The 13,980-nt window shown below is 48.8% G+C and overlaps 1 protein-coding gene across 1 annotated transcript; it reads right to left on the bottom strand.

Annotated features, from left to right (window-relative positions):
* Positions 1–272: 272 nt before the first annotated feature.
* On the bottom strand, positions 273–10,239 carry LOC128721862 (uncharacterized). Its single transcript, XM_053815661.1, has 4 exons — positions 10,012–10,239; positions 9,410–9,528; positions 2,205–2,298; positions 273–1,825 (listed from the first exon to the last, which is right to left on the bottom strand). The coding sequence occupies exons 1-4, from the start codon at positions 10,237–10,239 to the stop codon at positions 1,556–1,558; spliced, it is 711 nt and encodes a 236-aa protein (XP_053671636.1). The 3' UTR covers positions 273–1,555.
* Between the last annotated feature and the right edge of the window lie 3,741 nt (positions 10,240–13,980).

The raw sequence follows: 13,980 nt of genomic DNA on the forward strand, positions 1-13,980 counted from the left end.
TGCGCTTCAAAACGGGCACACATTTGCGTGAAAAAGAGACACACGGAAAACTGGCTTACGTATTTTCCACTCCGAAAGCAATGCGCTGCAAAAGTAAGTACTGTACAACCGCCACCGGGCAGCGCCTACTACGATGAGCGGATGACGTTTTTCGTTCGCCATCGCGGCTCCGTTACTCTTACTATTTACGAGAGCATACGTGTAAGTGTGTTTGTGTGCGTGTGTGTGTGTGTATGTATATTCATGTTTAGCTCCCTCTTTATTCCCTCCCCCCCCCCCCGATATGCGCCTATCAAGCAAAGCTTCTATGTACAAAAAAGCGCCCAGTACAAAAATACTTCCCTACAGTTCAGCGTTCAAAAGTGCGTTTTTTTTTACCTCCCAGTGCTAGGAATGCGGGCTAGCCCCAAAACCCTCCAATAGCACCCCCGCCTCAACGCGGATGTTATCGTAGGATGTTTTTACTAGCTTCAAAACAACGAACTCGCGCGCAAAAGCGATTTTCGCTTACCGTTAGCTATTTGATTGATTTACGTTCTTACTTTTTTTTTCTCCCCTTGGTTTGTTTGTTATTAAACGATCTATTTTTGTTTCGTCGCCAAATTATTCTTCTCTTCCACACACACACACACCCACACCCACACACCCACCCGCTAGGACCGGGAGCTTCCACCCAGCTCGAAACGGGGTGGAATCGAATGGTTGGAGAGCAAAATTCCCGAAAATAAATAAAGCTTCGTCACGCAATCTAGATTGGGTGCGTGCGTGCGTGTGTGTTCGTACCCTAGCATGTCTATTTCAAAATCGTAATTTATTTTATTTTACTTCTTTTTTCGTTTGTCTCGCGTGCGTTCATTTTCACTTTCCAGTTAGCTATTTTTCGTTTGATTTACATGTTTGATTTGAAGCTGTGTTTTTGTTATCCACTTTCCCTTACGCTCGGCGTGCTGCTGTTTTGCGGCATTTTATTTCCCGTTTTCTATTTGTTTTCTATGTTTTATTTGCTGTGTTTGTAGCTATCGTAGGCTTTCCCTTTTCGAAGGGTGATTTGATTTGTTTCCAATACATGCACGCGGAAAGTGAATTTGGTAAGTGGAGCTTTTCGCTCCTTTTTCCACTCTCTTGCTCTCTGTATGTTTCTATTTTCATGGCGGTTTTTTTAAATCATTTTTTTCGCATTTGATTCTCTTCTGTTTTACTTCCGGGCATTTTCACGATGTTTGTTTCGTCGAAAAGCGCCATTAGAAGTTTTATCTGCTGCTTTGTTTTTTGTTTGTAACACAATGATCTTGTTGCGTCATCTTTGTCGGCGGATTAATGTGGATTGTTATACCTTAATGTACGGAAAACCGCATATCGACGCCCTATCCTAAAAAAAGCTGTGCGTCATCCGATAACCCACGCTACGCGTCCTGCGTAAGTATGAACCTTTGCTCTGGCCCACCTAGTGGCTCTAGTAGGCTCTAAAGAAAACGGAAGGAAAAACAAATTTTCCAAACAAAACTCACGTAATCATCATTTTATCGTGCTTCCGCCCACCGTCGGTCATCGGTTATCATCGGTTGAAGAGGAAGTCAATGTAGGTGTGTTGGGCTTTTCCGTTGTTCTTGCCGTTACCGCCGCCTCCACCGATGCCACCCGCACCAAAGCCACCCCCACCACCCCCATGGTGACCGTCGTGTTCGTTCGAAGGCCAACACCGCCGGATGACGGCGAAGTGGGTGGTTTGGAACTGGTTCGAGCGTTCGCAGCCCCGCTCGAGCGTCCCCGTGAGACAGTAGCCCATGTTGTAGTCGGCCAGGCTTATGTTGGAGGACAGATACAGCTAATGGCGAAACGGAAGGAAGGAAGGAAGGAAGAGAGCAAAAAATAAAAATAAAGAACATGAGCGACACGACGGCACGAACCGGCGTGTTGGGGGTAATTTAATTTCACATCGCCTCCGCCCGAGTGTATCATGCACAAAAGGTTCGTCGGCAAATATTATTGCCCGAGATAGGAAAGTCAAACAATGCGCGGGTCGGTCCTCGGGTGCGATTGGGCTACACGGGGGCTTTTTTGGGCGACATGTCCGTGCTACAATTGGGAGCTTTAAACAGTTGGCACCACCCTTCGGAAGGAATGCTACAACAGTTTATCGAGTTTACATGATTCGATTGTACGGTTTCGAATCGTGAGTGGAAGGGCATGAACCGTGTCGTTACCTTAAAGTCTGGATCCGGAACTCGCCGCTTAAAGGTGCCCACTATCAGGAGTGCGCCATCGCCGACCACGATCATGCGTCCTTGTGTAGTTTGCCTGTTTGTGTGGAGTAGGGAAAACAAAAAGTGAAAAACAATATTATATTTCGAACGCCTTCGGTGTGGAGGTTTAATTAACTCTGACCATTTTTCGCTGGTCAATTACTTTGCTGCCAATAAGCTAGCGCTGTGGGGTAATATTCGAAAGGAAAAAGGAAATTGTTGGGTTTATTAAAATTCAAGAAAAGAATACCCAATACCACTTCCTGCAGGGCGTTTATTTCGCTCCACAAAATAATCAACAATAACGGCATCCGAGCCCTGTCGGCGCGCTGTTCGTCAAAATCTCACCCATCGTGTGGAAGGCCACCGAATTTGTGTCACTCCACCAGTGCTAAGCCGAAATGCCTTTTAGCGTCTTATCTGGAAACCCCTGCGGCGACGGATGATGACGAATCGCGAAAACGCCACGCTCCACCACGTTGGCAGACTCTTCAGGCAGCTTAACATTAGCTGGGTGGTTTTGGTTTTGCGTTTTGATTTCCCGCCAGCCTCGGCATGCCACGAGACGGCCAGGGTCTAACGGGCACGAACAACGGCGCTAAGAGGGCGCCAGATAAGCACCGGCTGTCGCTTGAGAACGCTCAAGGAAAAAGGCGACGAGCGAGGCGACTTTCCAAATGACTCGGTTTAATTTGTGAATGTTTTGCGCAGAATTATGACATAATTTCACGAGTCCACCGGCTGGCTTAGGCTGGCCAGGGGCAGACCGGCTGCTAATTCCTGCCTGTTTCTTTAGCCTGCCCGTTTGTTTTTGGCTGCTTCTACCGCGAAAACCGGAAGCGTGTGCGGGAAGCGAGACTGGATTTAAATTAGGCGGTTTACCACTCGGGTGGGAGAATCCCGCACCAAGTCAGCCCGCAGCGAGCGAGAAGCAGCGACCGGGCGATTCGGCACGGCTAATGAGATGCTATATTAAATTACTTGGTAAATTTAGTGCGCTTTCTTTTCGGGGTGCTCCCGTTCGAGGTGCGAGCTCGGTTTCTCTATTATACGCGGCACTCGGGAGAGGAGCAAAGCTGCCGCCTCGGATGAAGACGTAAAGCCTGCTAATAGGCGGAGAGAAAATCCATTTGCTTCGTTACCATCGCAACGCGGTGGTGGGGAAATTAAAGCGAACACTTGATCTAATACGAGTTGACACTAGGGCAGGGGACGTAGAATGGAAAGTGCTCGCTCATCGGAAGGAAAAGTCGTCGTGGACTTTTGTGGAAAGCTGAACAAAGGTGTCACCGATGCGAAGGCGTTGGGAATTTCCTTATAATGAAAATGGAAATGGAAACCATTTTGCTAATGAATTTCTAGGGCAAATATGCAAACGAAACTGTGCAGTGCCTTATAAAACCAACGCGTTTCAAATGAAGTAGTAGTTCATGAGTTCATCTGAACGGTGGTTCATCACTATTAAACAATTTCCATCGTTCCTTTACAATCACTATGCGACAGAAATCACGCCACTATACCTACACGCGCTCGTATCGACAGTTTCACCAAGAAAATTTATCCAAGGATAATGATGGCGCATCAGTAAAACGGTAGAGTGCTTCTTGACTTTTCCTCACGCGAATGCGAGACACGCTTAATCCTGGAAAAGCCTTGCTGCTCGATTGCCTTCGCCTTCGGTGTCGAACTCGGCGAGTTGAGGGCATAATTATTGAGATGAGCTTCACTCGGTTGGCCCCCTCCCCGGGGGTCGAGAATGATTTGGATTTATGCCAAAATGGTACAAAACTTTACGCTTCCATCGAGCGCTTCGTGAAGGTGGGCGAAATTGATTGAGAGTGCCGATCGTTCGACAAGGACGAGATCTACGAGGGCGTCGGATGCCAAGGATACCCGGGGTTCGCTTACAGCAGCATAATAAGCATCCTAAATCCTCTCCGGAGCACCAAATGGCTGCAGGCACGCTAGCTAAAGCGGCACTATGGATTACGGTAATCCATACTAATTTCTATTCCGAAAGTTACGTCCAAAAGGACGCCTTTCCAATGAGTTTTACAGTCCCGGTGCGATCGTAAATAAAGCCATTTCGAATTCCCGCAGCCGTATGAGCGATGGTGCTGCAATCTGGCGTATTTCATCCCGATAAAATATGTGTTGATTATGAAATCAACCCCTGCTGGGACAGAGGAGTCGGGAGTAAAAAATGAATTTCTTCACCCTCGCGCCGGTTGCTAAAGGCGTGCAGATAAACTTGTCAAAAGCCACGTGAATTGAAAAACCTTTCGGACAAAACAGTCACCCACAAACACACACACACCAGTGGCCGGACGTTGACAATACCAGGCGTCGCTGGTGGCGTTTGGCAGCTACTGGAGCCAGGGAAAAAAGCGGCAAGTCAGCTCTCGGGGGTATAATTTTCCTCGCTCAAACGCAAAAACACACATAAAAGTCATCGTTTGCTGGGGAGAATGGAGCACACACAAAAAAACCAGCGAGATCAAATACAACCAAAGGGACGAAGAAGATATCGGCTCCATAAATGGACCAAAAAAGGACACACACGCACTCACACGAGAGAGAGAGAGAGAGAGAGAGAGAGAGAGAGAGAGATAAAAAAGCACGCATTCACACACACACACACACACGTTTCTCAGCGATCCGTTTGGTCGATTGCAAGAAAGAACGGTTTTTCCCTTTATTTGGCCCAGTTCCAATAACGTTTTATTTGCTCGGAAGCCCCGTTTTCTTTTTTTTTTGGCAACATTTTTCGTTTTATTTCACCCACTCCCCGTGAGCTTCTCGCACCACCACGGGCTGAAGCTTTCCACACACCCACCCAAAGGGCGCAGGGTGTGGAGTCTCGTGTGGCGACCGACCCCGAGGGAGAATCGAAAGTGAAAGAGCAACCCAAGGAAAGAGAAACGACCACGCAACGGTGCCAGGAAAATAAATATCCTTCCACGCCCGATGGTGCGTAGGATCGGGGTTGGGTGGTTGGGTGCCATTTCGGACACACCCGTTCGAAGCTTTCTTGAGAAACATTTCACCGCCCCATCGTAGAAGGGAGTGCGTCGGTGCGAGCCTCCGCTCGATCGTTCCTTTTCAATTATTGTTATTGTCTTGTTTATGGGACCGGCGGCTTGGGGCAGCCCTTGGCTTTTGGGGGGTTTTTCAGATGCCCAGGGCTGGGTTTTACAACCATGTTGAATTTTATGATGCACCCGCTTGCTGCCGGAATGCGTCGTCCGAAGGCTTTCTTGTGGAGAAAACCTTGGGCTTGGGAGAAAAGAAATGACACGAATTTCTCCCTTTGCCAAAGCATCCGATCGGGCGAGAATGCGTTCTCGTTTGTAGACACGTGGATAATAATTATCCTGGTTTAAGCGCACCCCAATGCAGATCCCTTTCGATGGCCTTTTTAATCTCCCAAGTTGTCACCAATCGGAACGGCTTCACATACGGCCCCCATACGAGAATGTGCAGTTAGATTCAGCACAATTTCTCAAGCGTCGTGCGAGCGATGTCTGAGATCAAGGGTGGGAGAGCTGAAATTAATTAAATATTTCTACGGATCCTGAGAACCGACCCCCCCCCCGCTCCCCAAACAGGACGTTTTAATTAAACGAATTGACACTTTCGTAATTAATTTCTGCTCGCACTTTACACCGCTCTGCCAACGCATCACGCCCGAATGCGCCCGCTGGGAAGTCTGGGTGGAATTTTCTTCGGGCTGTTCGGCATTTCGAGTCGGAAAGAGATTGGTTCCGCAAACGGAACACGCCGGGAGTTGTCAGGCGTTGATCAGTTGAGGTTAGGACCGTCTTCAACCCCGGCAGGGTGAAAGGCCGTGAGTCCAGGAAGCGGTGCGATCAGCGAGCTTTTAAAATGGACTCCGCGACGGAAAGGACGCGTGTTTCGGGGAACAATCGAGTTGTAATGTAAAGTTTTATTGCACGCGAGCTGCCGCGAGTGGGATTAGTTTTTCGGCCGCGACCTTCGAATGATTAATGAAGCGGCACTCGTCAGAAACACAGCCGCCGAAAGCCGCTGTTGATCGGAGGGAAATGAGCGCAAATAAATCAGACCGGCTAAGGGGTGGGAAGCCGTTGATTCACTGCCTTCCGTTTGGAGCGGCTTTGTTCGAGTTTAGCGGATGATAAGATTGATGCTGAACCTCGCTGAGGGCAAATTCCATGGATTTAGGAATATATACATATGTATATTAATCAACATCCATTATCAAGATTGAAAGGAGCTTTTTCTTGTTCAAAGAGTAAAATTTTTGATCTAATTTTAAACTGAAAGAAACCTTACCAGAGCAATCGTAAGCAAAAACATCATTGAGCAAAACTTTTAAAATATTCATACCAGACTAAAATAGCTCGCATCTGGCTCTCTGCGTCATCTCGCTAACAACCCAAACTGGCTCCAATTATTTTGAAATGCTTCCCGCTTCGACAAGAACATGCGCCATGGAAATTCCCCCGAAATGACCAAACCGCAGGCGATTCAATTAAAATTAACACCGCGTCCGCCATCCGATAATGACTTAATAAAAGTTTGCTTCAGTTCTCTCTCTCTCTCTCTTTCTCTCGGTACCAGGCGCGGCAAAAATCAGGCCTCACTCGGAAGGACAATGGAAGGATTAGGCGCCCGTAATTAATTCGGCACAACAAAGTCAAACTTTCGCCACGTGCTCGCTCGCCTTCTGACTTCTGGTCTCACGATGCTCGCGTTGTTGTTTCCGTTGTGAAAGCAAAACACCGGAAACTGCAACCTTGCGTACCTTCACCGAATCACCCCATCGCGCGACAGTCCCTTGAGACGCGCGTTGAAACTAATTATCTGAAAGATTCCGTCCCCGAGACGCCTAAATGGCTTTCGGGCCGAATAGTCGTGGGCTCGCCGCTTTCCTTCGCTTTCCATTCCAAAGTGAGCCTTTCTGCTCGGTTCGCTAGCACTTCGAGGACTGGAACGACCCTCCAGCGCCACTTCCGGCGATTGGGGGGTGCTATTGCATTTTTACGCCACAGAAAGCGTCCCCTTTTTTTTGCGTCGTGACTGTTTATTTTGCCTGTGCCCCAGTTGCTGCCATTTGTTGGCAAGAACGATAACGTTCCGTCACGGGCGTTCGTTTCTGGCGGCGATGCAGCGCAAACGAGAACTCTCGTTTCGCGCTTGTCAACGAGTTTCTCGAGCAGCGGGCACTTGCCGCCAGGGAGATCAAGGGTCGGGAAGTCATTTCCATTAAAACCGAGGCGGCGAAGAAGCATTCCTTTTTCGGACCCTTTTTTCATTCGCCGACCCGCGCGTTGCCAGCCCCAAGCGATTGACGATCGAAAGCCCTGGTTGGGGTTGGAGGATTTCCACGGAAAAGGGCCACCCCCGTTCAAACAAAGCACCCCTTTCGTCGTTGGATGGTGGCCATTCCGGAAGGACCTTTCGGTATCGTTACGGCACGGGAAACTTCGCTCTGTGTCGGAGTTTGGCGGAAAATGTACGCCACAAAGGGTAATTATCTCCATTACATAAACAAGCGGCCAACGTCCCGGGAGGGCTCTCAAGTTAACGGGGTGGAAAAATTGACGCTGCCCTTTACCAAGCGGGAAGCTTTTCCTGTGAATTTTTCCCACCGTGACGTGCACGATACACACATCCAAACGCACGATGGACAGTTGTAAGCGATGTGAGGAAAACTTGGAGTTCCGTTGCGCGTTAAACGGGGTACGTGATTCCCGTGGCCGGAGGCGATTTTCCACAAAGCGATTTCCCAACCTGCGTGGAAGCAAAAGTTTGCCCACGTCCGTCCGGTGGGTTTTCCCGCGCACCCGACACGGCAGGAAGACAAATTTCCCGATCGACAAATAAACCCAATCACTGCCCTGAAGGGTTGCCAAGATAATCCGCTTCCTTACCCCCTTGGGGTAGTCGATTTCCCAACCTCCCATAGCTTTTCCCAGCACCAAGTGAGCTTTCCCGAGCATGGAAGGATTGGCTCCTCCCGCGGGAGAGAAAAAATATGGAAATCAGAAACGATTTGTCATTTGGATCGCATTATGCGAAGGACATCCGTTGAGCCTTTGGGTAGCGAGCGTGCGTGCGTGTGTGATTTTCCTTTTTCGCTCCAACTCCCTTCCTGGGGCGGTTCTCACGAGGGGCGATATTGAATATTGGAGGAAAATATTAATCATCTTCCGCAAACATGAACCATCGTTTTGGGCGTTTCCCACTCGCCAAGGATACGCGCAGTAAATCTCGTGCGGAAACTGTAGCGAAGCTTACGGGCGTACGGAAAAGAGATCACGGCCATTTTCCGGCTTCCGGGGTGCAACATATCACGATCGGTGCCCTTTTCTGTGCCAGCCTGCAAGACGAACGGGTTTGAGCAAGAGACGAGCGAAAAAAAAAATCCACCCCCAACATACGTTCCAGAGCTGTTGCGATTTTGTTGACCTTTTAAGGGCGTCTCGCAGGACATTCGCTAAATGCAAGCAAACGTGACGCAACCAAAGGGGTCCCGCGCTCAAGTCGCCGAAGAGAAGAATCTCGGACAAGTGCAGAACAAACACATCGCCCCACGCTCGAGTGGGCAATTTGTGACAAGTGCCAAAAGGAAACTCCGTACATCCGTAGCGTTCCGTTCGGATTCGGGGAGAACGCGCTAGAACGAGGTAGATGAGCAGGTTTAAGGTTTCCGGCAGAACATGTGAGTCGCTGTCTGCAATTGGAGGAGTACTGAGAGTGTCCCATTTGATCTAGGATATGTCTCGCACATCTGCAAAGGAGATTCTTTTCCTTGTTGTCTTCAAACTGTATAAAAATACTTGCACTCAAATAAAACTCCCACTTACATTCGATCGCACCAATAACAGGGAAGGAAATCAAATTGAAGTGACAAGCTTCCGTTTTTTCCATTGTCCGTGTTCAAAACGGAATCAATTGAGCTCGCTGACCTGCCATGTCGGATCCTGGAAGCCGTACACGGAATACAAGCTGCTCTAGTATCCCTGCTGAGGCTTTCCATATGCATGAACCCAGCCCCGAGTTCCCGGGATTGTTCGGGTGAAATTCAATAATTTATCGACACCCCACTGCACTCGGCAAGCGGACACTCGTTTCGGTGAAGCACACAAACAAACTGCCCCCGACATTGGTGATGGACTTACTTTCTGCTGCCGGCGACCTCCTCCACGATGCAGCGATTCCTTCGCCACCGGCAGGGCGCTATCGTCCAGTAGCTCGAGGCCGCACTCCGAGCCCAGCCCTCCTCCGGGTACAGCAGGACCTGCGAAGTATTTAAGATTCATATCAGGACACGCGCCAAACAACCGATTAGGTGGATTAGCGTGAAGCTAAGCCCTGGGCTAGGCTGTTGTTGGGGGCATTTTTCTCGCCAACCGGTGCTGCCGGAAGCCGGCTACACAAAATATGGCCCAGGTTTTAGCAAAGCACTGGCCGGGCTGGCAGCACAAATTTTCGACTCATCTTTCAGCGTGTTAATCCGAGGAGATTCCGGTGATAATGAAGTTGGGTTAAGTGAATTACATCGAGCCAGGGAGCGTGCCTTCGGTATGAAACTCGGCTCCGTGAGGATAACGAAATTATACCGGGCGAGCACACGCGCCCGGAAGCATGTAAGCTTTGTATCGCTTTACAGACGGAGGTCCGTTCTTTTTTTGTGCGCGCACAATTGGCGCGATAAACGGTTTGGGAGCCTCAAATTTAAATGCGCACCGGAACGAGGAGTTCGAGCTGAATCACTGCGTACCTTATTCGGATAGCCATTGTATCGGAGCAGCTTCTTGCAGCACTTGCCACGGCTCTCGAAGTAGATCTCGGACGGAGGCCTCGCTGGGGCGCGGTTTAGCACGCAACAACCGACGTGGGTGGGCGATGCCGGTGGGTGAAAAAATGCCGACGCAAACGTCCGGTCGCTGCCCTTGTCGATGGTGGCGATCGTGGCCGTATTGGACGCCTTGAAGTCCATCATCAACATCCGGGAGGCGGAATCTGTAACGAGGGGCGTGATTTAGTGACGAGAATGGCACAGCAGGCATGCAGTCGTGAGAGAATGTTTAATTAAAGTTAATGAACAGTAACAGCGCCAGAGGGTCTGTTTTTCGCGTGTGAAATTCAATGCGCACCCACTTTAAATAATGAACCTTCCAAGAGCAGCTTCCTTATGGGTCGTTTCTTTTATTTTTTTTGTTGGTACGAAACGAAACGTGTGAAACTCGCGCAGGTATTCGTGAACAAGGTGATCTCTTTCGGAGGCCATTCCTTGTTATCTTCGCGAGACTATTTTCCCTGTCGAGGTGCACGAGACTACGGAGAACACGGGCACTCTTGTGCACCGTGGGTAATTTTGTACCTAAATAAGTGATGTCCCGGAGAGTACATGGCACATGTTTGCTCTCGCAGGTTTACCCAGCCGGCAGGATAACGCTCGCAAAACCCACCGTCGTATGTTATCTAGGGGTTTTTGCTGTGCGATGGCGTATGAGTCCAGCTACGGTACGAACGGGCGGGATTATCATATATTTACCAGACGTGCTTGCTAGCGTCCGGTGTATAAAGTAGCTGGAATGGCAGCCCAAGCGCTCGTACATCGGACGTTGAAGTTCAAGGATATTATTTTGCGTGAATTTAGTGAATTTAATCGGCCTGCTTGTGTGAGTTTTTTGGCGATAACTTTCTTATGAAATGTACATCTATTTATTGCCTCATATGCACGAAAAACAAGTACTGCGTTTTGTCATAATTAGCTAAACGTGTTCTCTACTGTGGCGTACCTTTGCAGAGGTTTTTACTCCTTTTGATCTGCAGCAACTATTCATCAGCACCGCCGAAAGAACGCCACCCAGCCGGCGCCAGGACGACAAATAAGACAAGAACGGTTTCCATCGGAGCGACATCATGATTTAATTACCATAATTATTCCCATTACACAAACGTGCTGTCCCTTTGCGGCCAACGCGGTCTTCGTGAGACGAAGCGCCGATAAATGAAGTGATAATGATGAATGCATTAGCGCTGTTCGTCGTCGGATGGTTAGCCAGGAAAAGTGGATAGTAAATAATTATCAGTCATTTGTCATCGGTGGCCCACCGGTGTCGTCTTTGCTGGTGGTGTCCTCGGAATATCAGACATCCAGGATCATTAAGTGAAAGATTCGTATCAACGGAAACGTTCTGCAGGGAGAGCAAAACGAGCGGGCGATCATTTTTTGTTCCACGGAATTGTTTGATCTAGCTCAAAGGCACTCGTTCTTCGGCAGACCCATACACTAAACGTTCATGGGCGGGGGCTTTTTATTTGAGCGGGAAATGAAATGATTTACGGGCACGGTACAAAGAAAATAGCCCGACCCAATTAAAAATTCCATTACCAGCCAGCCAACCGGGAGCGGTGGAAAGCGAAAGGAATAAAAAGATAATCAATCCGGCTTTCACGGCGCGTCTTCACGGTGGAATGCAATTCGTTTCACTCGCTCGGTGAGGAAATAGAAAACCAGCCCCTGTGCTAAGCTACCTGAGTGGAAAATGCATTAAAAAAAAGGAAAAGAAAATACCCCGTGGGCGGTTCGGAATTGCATTCAGGTGCAAGCGATACCGGGATGTCCAGAAAAAACAAAACTGCGGAGACAAAGCATCAATCGCTCGACTTGTTTTTAATTTTAGCTCTCGTGTGCGAACGGTTTTAATTAAAAATTTCTTCCCCCAAACGGAAGGGAGAGAAAGCGCTTTCATCGGTCGCGAATGCAACCGAAGAACAAACCCAAGCTCACGGTGAAAGTGTCAACGCGAAACGGAGCTCCAATAGAACGCTATCGAAATGAAAAGCGCTCGAATATGATGGGATTTTATGCTATTTTTGCAATCGAGATCGTTTTCTCTCGCACCTTGACCTGAGTGCGAGAGCATGAAAACGGTCCACTTGGAGGGCGAAAGGCTGCGAAATTTGGAAAAAAAACCCCAGAAGAAACAACGACACAGAGAGCATTCGCATCCGAGGCTTTATCCGACGCTAAATGTGCTTAAAACCGTTTCCACCGGCTTTACGAACTACTTTGCGTAACTGGTTTCATTCGCCCATGTTGTGGGGCCTCTTACTGTGAAGCCTAACGAGCGTTCGCCAACAAACGGCTTAATCGAAAAAGTTACCCGTAAAAGAACGCCCGGCGAATCGGCTTGTGAGGCAAAACAATTCCCCAACCGGAAACCGACCATTGCACCGTCAACATTCGAACTGTCTTAGTTCAAGCGCCGGCTCATCCCTTTGCTTTTCCTTTTTTCTTTCGATTTCAACATCGCCCTTTGAGGTCAGCCTCTCACTGGCCCACAGACTGTATGTAAATGTGCAATGGCAGCTGTTCGAAGGCAAAGTTTCGAGCTTCACGTTCCTCCCAGCGGGACACGGAGCAACTTTCGGAGCCTATGATGCTCCGCTTTAAGTATCTTCCGGTTGAAATGAAAGGAAAAAGGAACTCTCTGTCTTTCTTGGCGCTGGAGCGCTGGTGGCAGCACTAGTTGCGGCCGATGCCCGTAGTTCTCGTTCGCATTCGTAGTTTTGGAAGCGGTTTCGGGCACCAGATGGATTGACTTTTAAGCTTTTCTGCTTCAGCTGGTCGACTTTCTCCCGACACGGCGAACGCTTCAGAAGGTGAGTAGCGAAGCGAGAAAAAAAGCACACACACGAACCCTTATGTTTGCGGCTGTTTAAATTGGTCAACAAATTTCCCCATCCGAAACGAAAGTTAAACATTCTCGAAGGCTTGTGCATACATTTTGGGTTTCAGCTCAATGCAACATGCAATAAGCGAACGAGTTTTCATGGTTTTTCCTCCCGCAAAGGGGCCACCAGAGATGCTAACAATTTAATCTCCCCGGGTGGCATTAACCCGTGAGCCGGCTTTAAGCGACCTTTTGCGCCTTTATCAGCAATTTCCCCGAGGCCAGGATTCACATCTAACTGGTCCCAGGAGGGGAGAGAGGATATCCAAACAACAACGTCATCATTAATATTGTTTAATGTGCTGTTCTCGGAGGCCGCTTCCGTTTGGTCGCTTTCCGGGCAGGAGGCACACATGAGTTATGACCGAAAGATCAGCTATTATTTTCCATCACATGTCTTCATCGTGACAATGGCCTGGTGGCCTGTCGTTTCGCACCCAGTGCATTCACACAGGCTTGTGGGGATAAATTATGGTCGCGGCCGCGAAACCAATGCGACAAGCTTTCCTTCCAGGCGATCGTGAGGTCCCGCGGAGTCAGTCCCGTTGAGTTAGATGCGCTAACCTAATGTGATACCACGGAGAAGGCCAATAAATTTTGTCCTTTGGCAAACTCACGCATCGCAAAAGCCCGCTCAACTTCCTTCAAGCACGTGAAACGGGAGGCTTGTGTGGGCATTATGTAAATTAAAGTAAGGCTTTAAAAATCGCCTCAAGAAACGACGCTCTGTAAGGATTTCCTAGCATGACGGGTTATATACTCGTCGGGTTAATTAAATTACTGCTCGCGCAGCAAGAATGCAGCAGCTCCAAACTGGCCATCACCTAGCACGAAATTCAATTTAGGGGCCCGTAATTGATTCAACTACGCTAGAATGCCTTCCGAACGTTCACCCGGGCTCGAGTTCAGCTCCTTCCAAGCTCATGCGTAATAATTGCCTTACGTCGCAAAATATATATATACATTTATCCCCCAGTGGGAAAATTAGCTGGCTCACCGTGAGA

Source organism: Anopheles nili, chromosome 2 (genome assembly GCF_943737925.1).
Source record: "Anopheles nili chromosome 2, idAnoNiliSN_F5_01, whole genome shotgun sequence".
Taxonomy (NCBI): Eukaryota; Metazoa; Arthropoda; class Insecta; order Diptera; family Culicidae; genus Anopheles; species Anopheles nili.